We start from the raw sequence: 22,006 nt of genomic DNA, 5'->3' as shown, positions 1-22,006 counted from the left end.
TTACTTTCAAAAATTTTATTAAAATCCATTGCAAAATTTCAATTATTTTAAAAGTAATAATATTCTTTGCAAAAATTATATATTGTTCAATATCTACTATTTTCATAAAATTTACCAAAAGAATGTAATTATTTAAAAAAAAAATTTAATAAAATTCTACAAAAACTTTTAATTATTTTCAAAAAATAATAAAAATTTCACAAGAATTTAATTAATAACAAATTTTTTTATAAATTCCTTCGCAATCATTCAACTATTTTCATAAATAATAAAATTTTTACGGGGATTCAATTATTTTCGTAAATAATAAAATTCGTTTTAGGAATTCAATTATTTTCAATAGAATTTTAATCGAATTCCGCGAAAAAATTCTTAAAAATTTTATTAAAATTCGTCCAAAGAATTTAATTAATTAAAAATTTGTTGATAAAATTTTTAATGGGAATTAAATTCCAAGAAACATTCAATTATTCAATATATTATTTATTTTTCTATTTAAATAATTTAATTCTTATAGAATTTTCTCGTAAACATTGATTTAAAAATAGATTTCAGTTAAAATCTTAGATTATAATAATATTGAATTCTTTCGGAAATTTCATTAAAATTTTAAAAATAATTGAATTTTATCGAGACATTTTTTTAAAATTGTCTTAAAAATAATTGAATTTCTACCAAAAAAAAGTTTTATCAAAACTTTTTTAAATGTTTGAATTTCAGCTGAAATTCTGATATTTTTGAAAATAATTGAATTCTTGCGAAGAATTTTATTAAGACTTTTGAAAATAATTGAATCTCTGCAAAGATTTTTATTAATTTACGAAAATATTTAAATTCTTGAGAAAAATTTTATTAAAATTTCTGAATGTAATTGAAGATCTGCTAAGAATTTTGTTATTTTTAATTTATACCAAGAATTTTATTAAAATTTTTTTAAATAATTTAAATTCCTGTTAATTTTTTTACAAGAATTTAATTATTTTTGAAAATTTTAATAAAATTCTTCGCAAGAATTCAATTATTTTCATAAATAATTAAATTCAATGCAGAATTTCAATTATTTTATTTATTTTTAATACAATTTTAATCGAATTTTGTCGAAAAATGTAATTATTCTTAAAAATTTCATTAAAATTCGTTGATAGAATTCAATTATTTAAAAATTTGTTAATAAAATTCTTTATGGGAATTGAATTTTAAGAATCATTCAATTATTCAATAAATAATTTATTTGCATCTTTACATTTAAATTTGTATTTAAATAATTGAATTCTAGTAGAATTTTCTAATAAAAATTGATTCTTATTTCATAAAAATGAATTTCAGTTTAAATTTTAGATAATAATAATTGAATATTAAATGCAATAGAGCGTGAATTTTAAAAAATAATTGTTGTAATTAATTTTTTTGAAAAAGTTTAATTGATTTTTTTAAATATTATTTTTAGTTTCTATTTTCTAATATTTATTTAATTAAAGAATTTACGAATAATTGAAATTTCGTAAAATTGAATATTGTAAAGAAATGAATTTGAAAATTGTCAAAGAACTTTTTCGAAAATTGAAAAAAATAATCGATATAAAGAAGAATTTAATTTTTGGTAACTGTATTGACTGTATAACAAAGATTTGATTTATTATTTGATTCAAATATTATAATTATTGTTTTCGCAGTGCACTTTGAATATAAAAATGATTTTTCTGTAAATTTCTTTTAGGAATGGGACTCTGCGAAGCTGACAGTGTTGAATCATTAGGATCTCACAGAGCAAGTTTAACACACGCCCGACTTTTGATGCACCAAAGAGATTCAACGGGTTCTCCAGCTCCGCCACGACTCAATAGAAGTAATTCCATCAGGTGAGTTAGCGCGCTTCTAACTTTTCTGAAAATTCCCCAGCATGCATATACGTACAGTCTGTAAATATGAATTGAAAGCATCAGCACATTAATGTAATTCAAACTTGTTAGACACTCGACAAGTCAGCAACTGTAATTATCCCATGTAGTTAGTTGGGAGTAGTATCTCTTCCGGATGAATCAATTATGAAACACACTTTGACTCTCCGGAAACATTCTGCACTAAACTTGATCCATATTCACTTGAAAATTTCAAGTTAATATTATTTATTGTCCAATGGACTTGTTGGAACGAATTGAGGCACGAAGTAGAGCAAGAGTCTCTTGACTGCACTGTGATAAGTCGATATTTGATATCGCATCACTCATGAATGGAAACAAGAAACAAAAGCTTTTGATAGAAAGTAGATTAAAAATTGTGTTCATTTGCTAATGGAATATGGAGCGTACAAAGTGCTTTACTTTAAACTACTAACTATTTCAGCAGAGAGATATCAAACTTTTTAATTGAATTCAAGTTGAAATTTGAAAATGCAGATAGTTTTGGATTCTGCATTTCTGAATATGCGTTCAAATTTTCAAATCTGAATTTCTGCAAAACGGGAAAAATTAGTATTACTAATTTACTAGAATTAGTAAAAATTGACATTAAAAAATTTTCTCTCTCAATTTTAATATTTCAATTTTTTTCTCAAAAGATTTACTAATAAACTATAGCAAATGTTACGCGCGCGAAACGTGATATTCACTTTATTATTGTTATGCAAATAACAAAATTTTTTATTTTCAAATATAAATTTTTAAATAATTTCATAATCAAAATTTAAAAAATTATAAATTTATATTAAAATTTATAATTATAAAAAATAAATTAATTATTATTGTTTATATTTTCAAAAACTTTAATCTAATTCTTCGCAAGAGTTAAATTATTTTTATATTTAAATAATAACATTCTTCGAAAGAGTCCAATTATATTTTTGAAAATTGTAAAATTTTTTGTAAAAATTCAATTATTTTAAACAAAATTTTAATCCAATTTCATGAAAGAATTTAATTATTTTCTTCAATTTTAGTAAATTCATCGCAAGAATTCAATTATTTTTTATAAATAATAAAATTCTTGTCAAGAATTCAAATAATTTTATAAATAGTAATTTTTTCAATAATTCAATTATTTTTAACGAAATTTTAATAAAATTTTACTAAAGAATTCAATTCTTTTCTAATATTTTGAAAAATTCTTTACAAAAAATTCAATTATTTTTTTAATTATTGAATATTTTTCTTTTCAAAATTTCAATGATTTTCAATAAAATTTCACGAAACAATTCAATTATTTTCTAAAATTTTAGTAAATTTATCGCAAGAATTAAATTATTTTTTATAAATAATAAAATTCTTGTCAAGAATTCAAATTATTTTTTACAAATAATAAAATTCTTGTCAAGAATTCAATTACTTTTATAAATAGTAATTTTTTTCAATAATTCAATTATTTTTAACAAAATTTTAATAAACTTTCACTAAAGAATTCAATTCTTTTCTAATATTTTGAAAAATTCTTTTAAAAAAATTCAATTATTTTTTTAATAATTGAATATTTTTCTTTTCAAAATTTCAATGATTTTCAATAAAATTTCACGAAACAATTCAATTATTTTCTAAAATTTTAGTAAATTCATCGCAAGAATTATTTTAATTTTTTTTTAAATAATAAAATTCTTGTCAAGAATTCAATTATTTTTATAAATAGTAATTTTCTTCAAAAATTCAATTATTTTTAACAAAATTTTAATAAAATTTAAAAAAATTCAATATTGTTTTCAATAAAATTTCACGAAAGAATTTAATTTTTTTCTTAATTCGTTATAAAATTTTTCTAAAGAATTAAATTATTTTCTAAAATTTTAATAAATCCTTCGAAACAATTCAATTATTTTTATAAATAGTAAAATTCTTCGCAAGAATTCAATTTTTTTTATAAATAGTAAAATTCTTCGCAAGAATTCAATTTTTTTTATAAATAGTAAAATTCTTTGCAAGAATTCAATTATTTTTATAAATAGTAAAATTCTTTTCTGGAATTCAATTATTTTCAAAAACAATTTCAATTGAATTCATCGGAAGATCTCAATTTAAAAAGAAATTTTTAATACATTTCGAATTAATTCAATTATTTTCTAAAATCTTAATAAATCCTTCGAAACAAATTCAATTATTCTTATAAATAATAAAATTAAATTAAAATTCTCTGAAAATAATTGAATTATTCTCAAAATATTTTTCAAAAATTCTATATGAAAATTAAATTACTTTCAATGCAATTTTTATATTTGTTTATATTCATAGCAAAATTGAAAGAATTCAATTATTTTTAAAAAAATAATAAAATTCTTCTGATGAATTCAATTATTTTGAATATACTTAATCATTGAATTGAGAAAAATTTTTTGAAAATAATTGAATTTTTGTCAAGAATTTTTAAATGATTTTAGAAAATAATTGAATTCTTGTGATGAATTTTGGTTATTTATGAAAATAATATTGAATTTTGCAAAGCATTTTATTAAAATTCCTGAAAATAATTGCATTTCTGGAGCGTTAAAATTTTTAAAATAAAATTAAATATATATTAAAAAATTCAACTAATATCAACAGAATTGAAATTAAAATTTTCTAAATAAATTACAGTTCTACTGAATTATTAATAAAATGTATGAAAAATTCAGATTCTCAATGATTTTAAATTCTGAATCTTATAAAAATTTAATTATTATATAAAACTTTAACTAAAATCCAATTTTTAATCAATTCTTATTAGAAAGTTCTACGACAATTCAATTATTTAAATACAATAATAAATAATGAATTGAATAATTAAATTTTTGCAAGAATTTTATTAAAAAATTTTTTTTAAATAATTGAATTTCTGTGAAGAATTTTATAAAAATCTTTTTAAATAATTGATTTTTTGGAAAAATTTTTATGAAAATAGTGTTTTAAAGAATTAAATTAATTATTGTATTAAAAATAATTGAAATCCTGCGAGATAAGTTTTATTACTTATAAGAATAATTGAATTTTTGCAACAAATTTTATTAAAATTTTTAAAAATAAAAAGTATTCCTGTAAAATTTTGACTATTTATAAAAATAATTGAATTCCTGTGAAGAATTTTACAATTTATATGAATAATTGAATTGTTGAGAAGAAGTTTATTATTTATCAAAAGAATATTGAACTCCTGAGAAGAATTTTATGAAAATCTTTTTAAATAATTGATATTTTCATAAATTTTTTATGAAAATGATGTTTTAAATAATTGAATTCCTGTAAAAATTTTTTTATTTGGGAGAATAATTTAATGTTTGCAAAGAATTTAAAAAAAAATTGTTTTTAAATAATTGAATTATTTTGTGAAATTTTTTATTAAAATAAATTTTATGAATTTTGACAATAATAAAATTGCAACATATAAAAAAAATCAAAGAAGTTACGGAATTTTATGAAATTTTTAACACAATAAAAAAACATTAATTTTCTATTAAAAATGCAACAAAAATTATAATTTTTGGTTTTCTATAAAAATATTGAAACATTATCTTTGATTCTTTTTACCTTATAAGAAAGAATGCAACTAAAAATCAGAAAAAAATTCACAACTCTGAATAGGTAAAATAAATTACATTTTTAGACTTTTTTCTACTTTGATAGTTTGATTCGACGAAAACTATGCTTTTTTGCTTCTTAAAATCAATCCGAGTCCTATTAAACTTAAATTAATTATTATTTGCAATTTTGAATTATTTTTAAGTTATAGAAATGATAAATGAATGATTATATAATACGAGTTTGAAAAATAGTAAAAAGTTTTTAATAAAATTGAAAAAAAGTAGTGAAGGATTGAAGCAACACGTTCCCATTGAAATCGTATTTATCCATTTCATTGGCAAAGGACCATTCATTTCGTTAGACGAGTCAATAAAAATGGATGAACATTTGAAAAAAAAAAAAAAAAGTTGCAATGGCTTGTTGCCAGTGTATGCAACCTGAATAGGAATTCTTTTAACGAACCGTTTTGTTCGATAATGAAAAATTTTTAAGTTCTAAAGAATGTTTATTAAATTCTTGCTGCACTGCCAATTGCAATCAATTTAAAATTTTTTAATATCATTTTAGAGAATGTCATTCTATCAGTTTGAAATAATCGTTGAAAATATTACCTTTTTTTATTATTTTTCCAAATTGATTTATTTCTTTGCTTTAAAATACTCTTTTTAATCCTTCTTTATTTTTTTGCCTTTTCTTTCTATTCTCTTTTTAATATAATTAATTAATTTAATGTAATTTATTTATTAATAAATGAAAATACCGAAATTTATTAATTTAATTAATTTTTTTTATTATTTATATTTTGTTTCATTATTTTCCGACAAATTTATTACTTTCTATTTACTTTTAGCAATTTCTTGAAAAGTGTAAAAAAATATTTACCAAAAAAAAATTATTATTTTGTCTAATTTTGTTTCTTCATGAAACAAAATTTTCTCCTTGAAAATTCTTTTTTTAGTTTTAGTTATTTTTTGTTTTGGTTAATAAATAAAAAATTGGACCTTTTTGAAAGTTTCCTTTTTAGTTTTAGTTCTTTTTTTTTTTTTTTTTTTTTTTTTTTTATTTAGTTTGTAAAGTGAGTGAGTCAATAAATTTTGTAAGATACGAAAATGTTTTGTTTGACAGATCGACAAAGAGCGAGAAAATGTATCCTTCAATGTTGGCTCGAGGAAGTGGCACATCATCGTCAGTGGGTGAGGAAGTGGGCATTGGAATGGGTGTCAGTGTTGAACCTTATTACAGCGTTCCCGTTGGCACTGCTGGGTGTCCAGGTCAACACTGGTCACAGCCAACATCCCCCACACCGGCTCATGCTTCCCGACAACCACCAAATCTCTATCAACACGTTCACAAGGATGACGAAAGTAATTCAACTTTTTTTGTACCTACAAATTTATTCTCTCCTTGTAGCTATTTAAACAATATTTTTCTAAAACTCCAAACGTTCATATTTTTCCCCTTTTTTTTACTATTTGCATTGAATATGAATTTTTAATCATTTTGAAAAAAAAATTTATTTGATTCAAATAACCGATTAATTGACTATTATCAATTAAATATTAAATTAAATCAAATAATATTTATTCGAGTCAATTAAATGGTTTAGTTCATATTTGCTTCAAATACTGAAATTATTGGTTCAAATACCATTTAATTGACTCCAATAAATATTATTTGATTCAAGTAAATATTTAATTGATAATAGTCAATTAATCGTTTATTTGAATTAAATAAAAGGAAAATAAAAATAAGAGGAACAATAACAATAATATTTTTTTCGGTGCATTTGAATCGTTTGAAAATTGTTACAAGTTACAACAATAATTAAAATTATGAAGAAAAAATAGAAAATAGAGAAACAAATAATATTCATTAGTGTACAGTCGAATCTGTTCAAAATTCGAATGTAACCCGATTTTTAATTTTTTTTTGCATTTATATAAAGAGAATTATTATTTTCGTTTAGTTTCAGAATAATGTAAAAATAAAAATTATTCTCACATTTTTATATTCAAGGCTTCGCACTGAATAATTAATTTTCAAAAAGAAGTGAAAAGTAGCTTCAAGACTGAAAAAAAGTATAGTAAAAAAGTAGCAATAGAAAAATTAAATTTGAAGAATTAATTTTTTCATAATTTCCAAAATTTAATTACATTCAAAAATAGAATAATTTTTTTTTAAATAAATATTTAAATACCAATTTATTTTCCATAGGAATGAAAATATTTTTTGTTGTTGAAATTTTGAAATAAAATTAATCAAAAATTTTAAAATGTTATATCAATATAAAAATTTAAATATTATTACAGTTTTATAACAATTTAAATTTTCCAATATTTTAATAAAAAAATCTTTTGAAATTTAATTAAATTTCTAAAAATTCTCTCTATAATACCTTGAATATTCAATTTTTATCTAAAATTTTAAGATATAAAATTCAATTTTAAATCAATTCTTAATTTTATTAGAAAGTTCTACGAGAATTTTATTAATTAAATACAAGGATTAGTAATTAAATTAATCATTAAATATTTCTTAAAATTGAATTCTTTTAAGAACTTTATCAAAATTTTTTAAAATAATTGGATTTTTTGTACAATTTTTATAAAATTTTCAAAAATAATTGCATTTTTCGAAGAATTAATTTAAAATAGTTGAAATCGAATGGAATTCCTGTGAAAAGTTTATTATTTATGAAAATAATAGATTGGAATATTAAAAAAAAATTCAAATTTGTAAAAATTCAAATTCAGTTGTTTCGAAGAAAATTCAAATTCGTTCGAGGAATTCAATTAAAATTGTACAGAAAACAATTGTATTCTTAAGAGTTTGTCACATTTTATTCGAATTGTATATTGAAAACAATTGAATTTTTCCAAAGAATTTTATTAAATTTTTTTTAAATAATTGAATTAAAAAATAATAATAATAGAATAAAAAAATAATAGAATTACTACAAAGTATTGCAAAGAATTTTATAAAAACTCTTTTTAAAATTTGAAATAATTTATTTTTATCGAAAATTCTTATGAAAATGGCTTTCTACAGAACTGAATTCCTGCAAAAATTTTATTTTTATTTAATTAATTGAAAATAATTAAATTTCAACAAATTTTTGAAATTCAATTAATTTCTACGAAGAATTTTATTAAAAATTCTTGAAAATAATTGAATTTTCACAACGAATTTAATTAAAATTTTTGAAAATAATAGAATTCCTGAAAAGAATTTTATTATTTATCGAAATAATTAAATTACTGAGAAAAATTTTATAATTTTTGAAAATAATTGAAATTTTCCAAGAGTTTTATAAAAAAATACCTTTTTTAAATAATTGATTTTTTAAAAAAATTTTACTAAAATGGTGTTTTAAAAAATTGAATTCCTTTAAGAATTTTAATATTTATGAAAATATTTGAATAATTGCAAAGAATTTTATGAACTTCTTTTAGATAATTGAATTATTTTGGGAAATTTTTTATAAAAATTTTAGATATTGGAAATAATTGATATTTCAAATATTTTTGAAAATAATGGAATCTTTTGAACTTTGAAACACAATTTTTGAAATTTGTTGACATTTTTGGACTTTGAGAGAATTTTATTTTGAAATTTTTTATAAGAATTTTATTTAAATTTTTGATAATAATTTTTTTATTCCAATTATTAGCGAATTTTAATATTTATGAAAATAATTGAATAATTGCAAAAAATTTTATAATTGAATTCTTTTGAAAATTTTTTTTTTAAAATTGTAGATATTTAAAATAATTGATATTTGAAATATTTTTGAAAATAATTAAATTTTTTGAATTTTGAAAGAATTTTATTTTGAAATTTTTTGAATTATTTATAAAAATTTTATGAATTTTTTTTAAATAATTGAATTCTTTTGGGAAATTTTTTTATAAAAATTGTAGATGTTGAAAATAATTGATATTTGAAATATTTTTGAAAATAATTGAATCTTTTGAAGTTTAAAAAAATTTTATGTTAAAATTTTTTGAATTATTTATAAAAATTTTATGAATTTTTTTTAAATAATTGAATTCTTTTGGGAAATTTTTTTATAAAAATTGTAGATATTGAAAATAATTGATATTTGAAATATTTTTGAAAATAATTGAATCTTTTGAACTTTGAAAGAATTTTATTTTGAAATTTTTTGAATTGTTTATAAGAATTTTATTTAAATCTTTGATAATAATTTTTTTGTTAAAATTATTAGCGAATTTAAAGTAGAGCAAATTAATGAATTAATTTTGAATTGTTTTGAATTGTTTATAAGAATTTTTTTTAAATCTTTGATAAGAATAATTTTTTTGTTAAAATTATTTGCGAATTTAAAGTAGAGGAAATTAATTTCTCCACTTGAGAACGTCAAGGTCGTCACTAGGTGGCGTGGAATTTGATTTTATCAATCGAACTGTCATCTAGCGGTGACCTTGGCGTTCTCAGGTGGATAAGTTGCATCTCCCTATTGAATCTCAAAATATTCGTCAATATTCGTAATTCTCTAATTATTGATTACCAATAGAAATTATAATAAATTAAAATAAATTAATTGAATCTAAAGAGTTTAATAACTAATATAAATTAATTTTAATTTTTAATTTCCGATAATTTTACGTTCTACAAATTTTTAGTGCCTTGGAATTATTAATGTTTCCAGTAAATAAATTGATATTTAATAGTTCGGTTTAAGAAATAGTTCCATTAGTGCTTTTTTGTAACTAAAATAAATGTAATTAGTAACTTGTTTATTAAAATATTAGATAAATATTTCTATATGGTAAAAAAAGTGTCAAAAACTACTAAACTAGTCTCGTTATAGTCGCGTTATTCCGAGTGATCTGGTAATATAATAAAACAAAAATAAAATTGAGACAAAATTATTTTATTATTATTATTAATTACTTCTTCTTTATTACAGTTCATGGATCTTCAGTTTCGCTTGTATCAACAGCAAGCAGCCTCTACAGTTCAGCTGAGGAAAAACAAGCACACGAATTGAGAAAACTACGCCGTGAATTGCTGGATGCCCAGGAAAAAGTTCATTCGCTGACAAGCCAACTCTCAACGAACGTGAGTACCTACTTGCAGCAAATTTTTTTTTTCCTCTTTTATTTTTACTATACTATAAACTCTTCAAACAGAACTTCGTCGAGTATTTGAAATACCGGTTTTTGCAAAATAGTGAAATTTTATAATTGTGAAATCACAAACAGACAAAAAAAAATAAAATTCAAGATTCTGTATTTCATTATTTGAAATTTGTAGCGATAAATCAATTTGGTTGAGTTTTGTGTTTAAACTCAATTGAGGCAGAAAAAAAATTGAGCGTTTCACGCATGAGTTTGAAAAGTCATTGAGATGGTGGAGGAGGGGGTGCTGGGTTAAACGATTTACAATAGTCTGCAATACATCCGGCATAAAAGGTCGATTCGATGAAAAATGATAAGCTGCAGACGCGACACAACGTGGGCGAATCCAAGTATTGAGAATTGGCTTCTTGTATTTGTGTGATTTTTGTTTTTTTTTTGTTTTTTTTTTTTTAGTGGAAGAGTATCATGTTTGTCTATTGTTAACTAGTTTACATTGTAATCGAGTCGCGTGTGATCAGGAAACATTGAGAGTTTCTGCAGTCTCTACATGCATAAACTGATTTTTTTTCTACTATTCCTACCAAAAAAAAAATTTTGCGCTTTTGGGATATTGTTTATTTACAAAATTCAGATTCTTTAATTAGCGGGTGTTTTCTTTCCACAGACATTTCTATTCGGTTTTTTTTAAACTTCTGAAACTTCCTCTAGAAAGTTTTCAGACATTTTTCTCTATATAAACTTTCTTATAAGAGTTTGGATTTAGTATAAACTGGAAAATTTTTGTTATTTAAAAAGCAAGTTCATAGTGTATTTTATACGTTCTGAAAGTGTTCTTGAAATTTTCTAAATCTACTTAATCTACTAATATTGCAATTATTTCCAAATCTAGAACATATTTTGTTCGCAAATTATAGTCAATTACAGGCTTCGCACTCATCTATTAAAAATACTATTTTAGTTTAGTAAATTTTAATAAATTAAATTATTTATTATAATTTGCTATTATTTGGAAATGTTTTTAGATTTATGACACAAAAAGTTACTTTTTTCTTTATTTTTGGAATAAATTTGCATCACTTCAAGTTCAAATTCGCCAAAAGTTGAAATAAAGAAAAATTATAAAAATTGTAATAAAATTCTTTAAAACGATTCAATTATTCTCAAACAAAAACTTTTCGAAAATCAATGATTTTAAATATCTATATATACAATTTTAATAAAATTCCATAAAAGATTTTTGATAAAATTCTTCGCAAACATTCAATTTTTTTATAAGTAATAAAATTTACACAGGAATTAAATTATTTAAAATATTTCGTAAAGTTTTTCGAAAAATATTAATTATTTAAAAAAAGTTTGATAAAAATTCTTCGTAAGAATGCAATTATTGTCATAAATATTAAAACTCTTGTCAGAAATTCAATTATTTTTTAAAAAATTCCTAAATTCTTTCTTTAATTCTATTTACAATTATTCAATTATTTTCCCAAATAATACAATTTTTCAGGAAAATTGAATTATTTAAAAAAAATTAAATTAAATTCTTTGCAAGAATTTAATTATTTTTCCAAATAATAGATTTTTTTCACAAGAATTCAATTATTATTCATAAATAATAAAATTCTTGTCAGAAATTCAATTATATTATAAAAAATTGATCAATTCTTGAATTCTTTCTTTAATTTTTCACAATTATTTAAATCTTTTCCCAAATAATAAAACTTTTCAAAAAAATTCAATTATTTAAAAAAAAAATTAATAAAATTCTTGTTAGAAATTCAATTATATTCAAAAATAATAAAATTCTTGTCAGAAATTCAATTATTTTATAAAAAATTGATCAATTTTTAAATTATTTCTTTGATTCTTCACAATTATTCAAGTCTTTTCATAAATAATAAAATTTTTCACAAAAATTCAATTATTTAAAAAAAAATTAATAAAATTCTTGTTAGAAATTCAATTATTTTCAAAAATAATAAAATTCTTCGTACAAATTCAATTATTTTCATAAATAATGAAATTCTTGTGAGAAATTCAATTATTTTTAAAGAAATTGATAAATTCTTTTTTCAATTCTTCACAATTATTCAATTATTTTTCCAAATAAAATAATTTTTCATGAAAATTCAATTATTTAAAAAAAAGAATTAAATCAAATTTCTTCTGAAGAATTCAATTATTTTATAAAAAATTGATCAATTCTTGAATTCTTTCTTATTTCTTCACAATATTATTCAAATCTTTTCCCAAATAATAAAATTTTCCAAAAAAATTCAATTATTTAAAAAAAAATTAATAAAATTCTTGTTAGAAATTCAATTATTTTCATAAATAATGAAATTCTTGTGAGAAATTCAATTATTTTTTTAAAAAAATTGATAAATTCTTTTTTCAATTCTTCACAATTATTCAATTATTTTCCCAAATAAAATAATTTTTCATGAGAATTCAATTATTTAAAAAAAAGAATTAAATCAAATTTCTTCTCAAGAATTCAATTATTTTCTTAAATAATAGATTTTTTCCCGAGAATTCAATTATTTTTCATAAATAATAAAATTCTTTTCAGAAATTCAATTATTTTATAAAAAAATCGAACAATTCTTGAATTCTTTCTTTTAATTCTTCACAATTATTCAATTCTTTTCCTAAATAATAAATTTTTTCACAAAAATTCAATTATTTAAAAAAAAATTAAATACATTTCTTCGCAAGAATTCAATTACTTTCCCAAATAATAAATTTTTTTTCACTAGAATTCAATTATTATTCATAAATAATTAAATTCTTGACAGAAATTCAATTATTTTTTAAAAAATTCATAAATTCTTTCTTTAATTTTTTTTAATTATTCAATTCTTTTCCTAAATAATACAATTTTTCAGGAAAATTGAATTATTTAAAAAAAATTCTTCGCAGGAATTCAATTATTTTTATAGATATATTAAAATTCTTGTCAGATATTCAATTATTTTTTAAAAAATTCATAAATTCTTTATTAGAATTAAATTCTGAGAAATATTCAATTATTCAATATTGTATTTTTTATTTTTGTATTTAAATAATTGAATTTCAGTTGACATTTTTAATAATTGAATATTAAATGCACTAATAATAGGATTTTTTTAGAAATAAATAAATTTTAAATGATTATTAAATTGAAATCGTTGAAAATTTTAATTATTGTTGTAAAACTGTAATAACATTAAAATTTTCTTTTGAAAAATTATTAATTTATTTTCTTAATTCCTGTGAACAATTTAAGACTTAGGGAAATATTGAATTAAATTTTTGTGAATCGACTAGAACATATAGTTTTATTAATTCGTTAAAATTAATTTTCGATTTCTACTTTTTTTTACTACTTTTCTCAGTATTGAAACTATTTTTTGTTACTTTTTTAAAATTAATTATTGAGTGTGAAGCCTGCAAATGGGGCAATTAGTAACAATGGGGTAGTAAGTAGGAATAAGACTTTAAATTTTGCGATTCTAATTTTAAAAATTTACGTTTTTTGTCCGATCGTTGTAATAGACAAAGTTTTCGTACACTGTAAAAAATGTATAGGGAATTGACGGTCACAACTCCAAAAGGGAGTTAATTATTAAAATTAACTCCCTTTTGGAGTTGATTCTTATTTTTACTGTGTAAATTTTAACTCCCTTCGCTTTAACTCCGAAATGCACAGAAAAAAATAAATGTTAAGTGTGTTGCGTGTAGTTTTGAGTAGGTGTTGTTTTAACACAATTTTGGTGTTATTTTAACTCCATTTGAAATGGATATTAATTTAACACCCTCTAGTGTTAATTTAACACCCTCTAGTGTTAATTTAACACACTCTATTGTTATTTTAACACCAATGTAGTGTTAAAATCATACAGTATCGGTTAAAAATGTTGCGTGTAGTTTTAACACTACTTTTAGTGTTAAAATAACACTTCTTTTTTCCTGTGTGGGTGCACTGAAAAAAAATATTCTTAATTTAAGAATATATACACTATAAAAAAGGTGGAATTTATAATATAATTAATATAATTAATTTATATTAATAAATTAAGTGAAAATATTCTTACAATGAGAATATATTCTTATAGTAAGAATATTTCCCAATTAATTTAAATGGAGAATATCCTGGGAACCTTTTATTAGTATATATTCTTAAATAAAGAATATTTTTTTTCGGTGCAATCGTAACAGTGGGGTAAAGTGGTAAAGATATCTATTTCGGTGAAATTTAAATATTCCGCGCCATTAAAAAGATCAGTCGAAGATACACGATCCCGGTGATTCGTTGGCGCTCGTTGAGCGCTCTTTAGCATCGCACCAATCGCCTCTATATAGCGGGTCATTGTGCCCAGGCCAGCATTTCAACCAATAGACGTTCTTTTCCACATCTTTTCCACTGTACACGATGTCCGGATGGGGATTACTATAGCGATCGTCAACACTGCAGTCTGCGCCGAGACGTGATCCGCGTTTCATATACTGTACATGCGTATAATGCTCAGTTTGACAGGGAGCGAAAAAAAAACACTAACAAAAATCTCGTTTTTCGGCCCGCGAAATATTCGAATCCGCGAAATTCATATTCGAAACACGCCTGCGTATTACTTCCTTATTTTAAATCGTGAGTGATTTTTTTTACTTTCGAAAATAAACACACATTTTCACACTTTTGGATATTGTTGTGAAACTGTCAAAAGAGTTCCTCTGATCTACTTCAGTGAATTGTGCTATATATATATATATTTTCGAATATATATATTTTTCCTATTTGTGTAGTTTTACTAAATATTTTTAAATATTATCGCTAAATATTTTTGTATATTGTCACGAAATATTTTTGTATATTGTCACTTAATATTTTTGTTTATTGTCACTAAACATTTTTAAATATTATCAATAAATATTTTTCTATTATCACTAAATATTTTTGTATATTGTCACTAAATATTTTTATATTTTGGTGCGAAAAGTTGAATAGTTGTTCGCGTGTGAATTATTTGTTTATAAAATGAATGACCTTTTGGAGAGATATTGCAGATGAAGAGGAAAAATAAAATAAGTGTTGGAAAGAGAAATTTTATAAGGAATTGTCGGCAACATTTTGGACTACTACAAGGAGAAACGTAATTATTTTTTTCCTACTTTGAGGTTTGAAAATTTGTTTTTATTCTCCTAAGATTCGATGACCCGGATCGAGACCTTTTGATTCGACTTTATCTCATGCGTAGTTTTGCCAATGTTTGCAATGCCTGACCTTTAAACATTTAATTTAAAGAATTTTTCACATACAATTAGAAAAAAAGTGAATAGAAATTTTATTCAGAAACATTAAATTAATACTATAAATATTTAAGCACTAAAATATTTTTTTCGAATTCGAAAATTGTTTTTTGTTTCGTATGTTTAATCTGACGAGGAAAAATTTCACAAGCAACTGATAGGCGCAGGAAATGCTAGTGATATTACAGAATGGAAATAATAATTTTCAGTTAATGATAGGTATACTAATTAGAGTATTTTCTAATTTTTTTTTGAAAAAAATGCCTCTTGGGTAATTTTTGGAATACTTGAAATTATTCTCTTATCAATGAAAACTAATTTACTTGGTGAATTTGGATATAGTCCGCTTTTTAATATCCACAAATAGTTTCAAATATATAATAATAATTAGAAATATTTAATTATAATTTTTAATTATAATTTTGATTATGATTCATAATTATAAATGTTAATTATAATTCGGGCACTGCTAAAACATTGCCCGTTTATAAATATAAATAAATAAAAAATAATTGAACATTAAATTATATTATCTAAAGTTATAAAATAATTAAATGACATTTTATATAAACCTAAATGAACTGAAATTTAAAATTAGAGAAACGCAGAGTTCAAAGAGCATGAAATTGCTGACTAATTGCAAAAGAATTCTATCATGGATTGTAGTGATGTTTTAAAATAAAATAAAACGGAAGTACGTAATGCGAGACTCCGCATATAAAAAGGACAATAACTATCGTTCAATTATCATCGACTGTGAATAGTAGAATTTCGATTCAGAAAAAAGTTGAAAAAAAAGATGAAAAAAATAAAAGAGAGAGAAAGATGAAAAAACAAGCACTTTTGGTTTTGCTAGACGACTCATTTGAATACGACCTTTATGAAGTCACTCTCGAGCCTCGCATTAATTAATCGAAAACATATTTCGAAGCTCAAATAAAAAAAACACCTGTCAATAAACATTTAGTTTCTCAAAATGTCACACGTATTATTATTGAAGTGAGAAAAAATTTTACACCTTCAATCAATTTTCAATTCTATTCAATTTATTCAACTGTGCTTTTTTTATTTTTTTATCTTTCTTTTCTATCTTTGTAATTAAAAAAAAATGGGTCGTAAATTAAAACTTTCTTTAAAAATCTTTTCAAGACTGAATTAGTGAATAAAAGAGTAATAATTTATTTTCTGAAACGAAAATTATAGTTAAAACAAATTAATTACTTGTCTAGGTCAAATTAAAACTTTTTTTTTATTTTTTTAACCTAGTAAAAACTGGGTTAAATTTTTTTAGTAACACAGTTTTCTTGAATAAGTGTCAAATTGATACCAAATTAAATCAAATTAATACCATATTTTTTTGTATCAATTCGTTGTAATTTGATACTTTCAAGTTAGCAGTTAAAAAAACACTAATTATTAGTAAAAGACTAATTTTTAAAAATTAAATTAAACCAACTTTTAGTAAAAAAACTAATTATTAGTTTAAACTAATTTTTAGTAAAGAAAACCTAATTATTAGTTTATTAGTAAAAAAACTAATTAAAATTAGTTTAAAAATAACTAATTTTTAATAAAAAAAACTAATTATTAGTTTAAACTAATTTTTAGTAAAAAAAACTAATTAAAATTAGTTTAAAAATAACTAATTTTTAGTAAAAAAAACTAATTATTAGTTTAAACTAATTTTTAGTAAAGAAAACCTAATTATTAGTTTATTAGTAAAAAAACTAATTATAATTAGTTTAAAAATAAATAATTTTTAGTTAAAAAAACTAATTATTAGTTAAAAAATAATTAATTTTTAATAAAAAGAACTTTGGTTTTGGCTTTTAAATTATAGTAAATTTCACTAATAACTTAGTAGAAATTATTTTTTTATGTTACATATTCGTAAAATTTACAAATTCAAAAGCATGTCAGTAAAGTCAGGGAAACAAAATTTTTGTTAGTAAAAAAAAGGAAATGTCAGGAAGAAAAATTTTGTCAGGGAAATTGAGAAAATTGAGACTTTTTCAACTTATTTTCAAAAATTGAGACATTTTCGACTTTTCTTTTAAACATTGCATCAAAATACAACAATTTTTAGAAAAGCAGTGCAACTTATTTTGATTTTTATAATGGGGGAAAAAACTATTTAAACAAATCTTTCAAAAAATTGTTTTTGAATAGTTAAAATTTTGTAAAATTTAATTGAAAATAATTAATTTATTTTAAGTATTTATATTTATAATTTTTAAAAATGAATTTTTAAAGAATTTTAATTACAAATTTTGAAAATCATTGAAATATCAAAAATTTTGATGAAAAATCTTTAGAAATTTAAAAATTATAGATTAATGAAAATTAGTTTCTAATTTTTTAAAATTCAATGTTTTCAGTATTTTGGAAATTCAAATAATTTCAAAAATATTTTTGAAAATTCAAATACATAGAAAAATAATAACATTTTAGAATTATTTTTAACAATTTTGGAGAAAACAATCATGTTCGAAATTTTTAATTAAAATTCATCAAAAAATCAATATTAGTTTTTTAAAATTATATACAAAAGTTCTTTTAAGAAATTCAATTATTTTCGAAAAATTACATTAAAATATTTTTAAAAACTAATTATTATAATTGTTTTATAATATTTTTTTAAGATTTAATTATCTTCGAACAATGTAAATAAAAAATTTTTGAAAATTTACTTTTTGGACTTATTGAAATTTTTAAGAAATCTTGGAACTGTTTATAAGAAAAATTCTTTAAAAATTTGACCACTTTTATTTATATTTTCCAAAAATTCAATTATTTTTAAAAGATTTTACCAAATTTTAATTGTTTAGAAATTTTTCAAAATTTGAAAACAATCTTTCAAAAATTATTTTAAAATAATTTAAGAAAAAACCATGGAGAGTTACAATTTATTATAAAAATTTGAGTTTTTGTATTTAAAAAACTGAATTCTAGAATAACTTTTGGAAAAATATTTAAATTAATTGATTCAGAGATGAAGTTTAGTGGAAAATTTTAAAAAATAATTGAATTCAAGTAGGGTTATAATTGTAACTTTTAAAAATTACAATTAATATTAATATTTTTAATACAATTTTAATCGAATTTCTCGAAAAATGTAATTATTCTTAAAAATTTTATTAAAATTCGTCGAAAGAATTCAATTATTTTTAAAGACTGTAAACAAAAATTCTTCTCAAGAATTCAATTATTTTCATAAATAGCAAAATTCCTCAGATTTACTAAATTCTTTTGAATATTATTTTTAAAAAAAATTAAATAAAAAAATTCTTCACCAGAACTCTATTTTCATAAATTTTCATAAAATTCTAAAAAGCAATTCAATTATTTTCAAAAGTAATAAAATTCTTCGCAAAAATTCAATTATGTTTAAACAATTTTTTAAATTCTCCTTAAAATTATTCAATTTTATCTTTAGAAATAATTAAATTGCTCTCCACAATTCAATTATTTTTAGAAAAATATTATTTTCAAAAAATTTAAAGAAACTCGTCAAAAGAATTTAATTATTCATAAAAATTGTAATAAAAATTTTTGAAGCCATTTGTAGATTTATTTATTTTTGAAATCAAATAAATTTAAATTTAATGAGAAAAAAAACCGGGAGAAATTAGGAAAAAGTCGGGAATTTTGTTGAACGAAAATAGTAGACACTCTGAATTTAAATTAGTAAATATTTTATAAAGGATGTTCAGAAACATTTCATTTAGTAAATATTTAGTAAATATTTAGTAAATATTTAATAAATTTACTAAATTTACCAAATTAATTTATTTTAGTAAATATTTTGACTAATTCAAATTTCGAGAGTTTGTGTAAATTTGTTGTTCTCCAGATTTTAAAATATAGTAAATTTTGTAAAACGACCTTTATATTTTGATTCACCCTTGAAAATGAAATATCGAAGAAGGCCTCTCTTGTTTTTTTTCTTCCTTTTTAGAAAGTAGAATTTCGATACACACACACACGCGTATAATATTGAAATATCTGCGCGCATATATAAACGGAAGCAGAAAACGATGGAGGCGTGAATTTCAGGATTGATTTTAGATCGTGATGAAGTGGCCGATTGATCTTGACGTACAGTTGCTCCAGATCATCTCACATATATCATTTTACTTGAACGTGATTTCTGCGAAGCGTAAATGATGAGATACGTATAAATATATATATGTGGAGAGAAATATAGTGCATAAGGGTTCGTGATTCTGTATTGTAAGATATTTTACTGCGCGGATATGTATCGAATATATCAGAGGGATTCAACCAAAACGAATCACATATATATCTCGAAGGAGAGGTATTAAGCCATAACGTATTATGTTAAAAGATCTTTCACAAGCCAAGACCTTAACTCCTTCGCTTTTCTTTCTCTTTTCTTTCTCTTTTCTCTTCCGCGAGATCTAACAGATGTGATTGGCTGATCTGCGACTTCTTCTGTATATCGGTAGACGTCTTCGATACATATAAGGAGATAAGGCTCGTTTCTTCTTCTCGTTATAACCGGGAAAAACAATCCGTTTGCAACAGTATTTTCAAAAAAAGAAAAAACAATGTTTGATCTCCAATGAATTTTCAGTTTTTGAAAAGTTTAAAATTTTTATTGCAGGCACTGAAAGCAAAAATTTATTTTATTCAAATAACCGATTACAGGGTTGCCCCAGGTCAGAAAAGTCAGGGAAAGTAGAATTCGCCAAGAAATTTAGGGAAAAGTTAGGGATTTTATTAAAAGTACTGGAAAAAAATTAAATTTTTAGAATTCGTAAGAAAATTCTGAATCTTTGTGTCTTTTTTTTTTTGCTTCAAACTATGTGAAGTTGCTACGATTTCTAATGCAAAACCTTCAATTTTTTCTATTTCAGACGATAATTTCTTTTTAAATAACTTACTTCTTAAAGAACTGTCATAAAAATTATTACTTATTATTACTTAAAATTTATTACATATAATTATTATTATTTCAAAATTAAAAAAAAAAAAAATAGAAATGGAAATTTTTCAAAATTTAAAATTGAAACCTTTGATGTTCATCTTTTATGAAAATTGTAAAAGCAACTCCTTTAGAATCTTAAATATTTCAAAATTAATTGAATTCCAAAAAGAGTAGCGTTTACAATTTTCATAAATATAGATAAACATCAAAGGTTTCAATTTTAAATTTTATAAAATTTAAATACAAATTTTGAATTGAATTAAAATAACAGCAATTTTAAAGATCTTAGATTTTTGGAAAATTTTAATAATTCAAATTCTTGTGAAATTATAGTTGCATTTTTTAATATACATTTAATTAAATATTACAAATAATGGATTTGTAGAAGAATTTTAGTTCAAAACAATAAAAAAAAAATTGAATTTTGGAAAAATTACAAATAATTGCAAGAAATTCAATTCTTTTCAAAAGTACCTAATAAAATTCTTTGCAGAAATTCAATTATGTTAAAAAATTAAGTAAAATTCTTGTCAATATTTCAATTATCTTTATAAATAACAAAAATCTTCTTCGAAATTCAATTATTTTCAATGTTAATTTAAATAAAATTTTCCAAGAGAATTCAATTATTTTCAAAAATTTTTGATAAAATTCTTGGCAAAATTTTAATTGCGTTTTCAAAAATTTTCTTCAATTTAATTCGAGATTCAATTATTTTCAAATATTTGTTTGACTCATAAAAATGATGAAATTATCACGAATTCTAATACAAAACCTTCAATTTTTTCTATTTATGCGACAATAATTTCCTTCAAAAAAAAGGCTAAATTCTTGAACTATCATAAAATTATTATTTATAAATTATTTAATGAAATAATTTTTTTGACAACATTTTAATTTCAATTCTGTTGAAATTAATTGAATTTTTTAGAATAAATATTTAATATTATTTCAAAAATTTTAAGGCAATTCTACGAAAGAATTCAATTATCTTGATAAATATCAAACTTTTTCCTAGAAATTCAATTGTTTTCAGGAAGTTCAATTAACTTCATTGCAAAATTCAATTATTTTCATAAATAACAATTTTCATCACAAAAATTCAATTATTTGAAAAAGTAATAAAATTTTTAGCAAAAATTCAATTATTTTAAAAAAATTTTTTAATTCTTGTCAAGATTTCAATT

At 20.9% G+C, this 22,006-nt stretch overlaps 1 protein-coding gene across 3 annotated transcripts in view; it reads left to right on the top strand.

Annotated features, from left to right (window-relative positions):
* LOC122503301 (protein sickie) overlaps window positions 1-22,006 on the top strand; it is a 522,267-nt gene that overhangs the window by 363,768 nt on the left and 136,493 nt on the right. For all 3 annotated transcript variants that reach the window (XM_043613785.1, XM_043613784.1, XM_043613786.1), the window contains 3 exons: window positions 1,718-1,859; window positions 6,600-6,838; window positions 10,408-10,559. In XM_043613785.1, coding sequence (XP_043469720.1) covers window positions 1,718-1,859; window positions 6,600-6,838; window positions 10,408-10,559 — 533 coding nt within the window. The remainder of the gene's footprint in view (window positions 1-1,717; window positions 1,860-6,599; window positions 6,839-10,407; window positions 10,560-22,006) is intronic.

Source organism: Leptopilina heterotoma, unplaced genomic scaffold (genome assembly GCF_015476425.1).
Source record: "Leptopilina heterotoma isolate Lh14 unplaced genomic scaffold, ASM1547642v1 Lhet_26, whole genome shotgun sequence".
Classification (NCBI taxonomy): Eukaryota; Metazoa; Arthropoda; class Insecta; order Hymenoptera; family Figitidae; genus Leptopilina; species Leptopilina heterotoma.
Note: the sequence above shows the minus strand (reverse complement) of the source record. Positions and strands in the feature narration are given on the sequence as shown.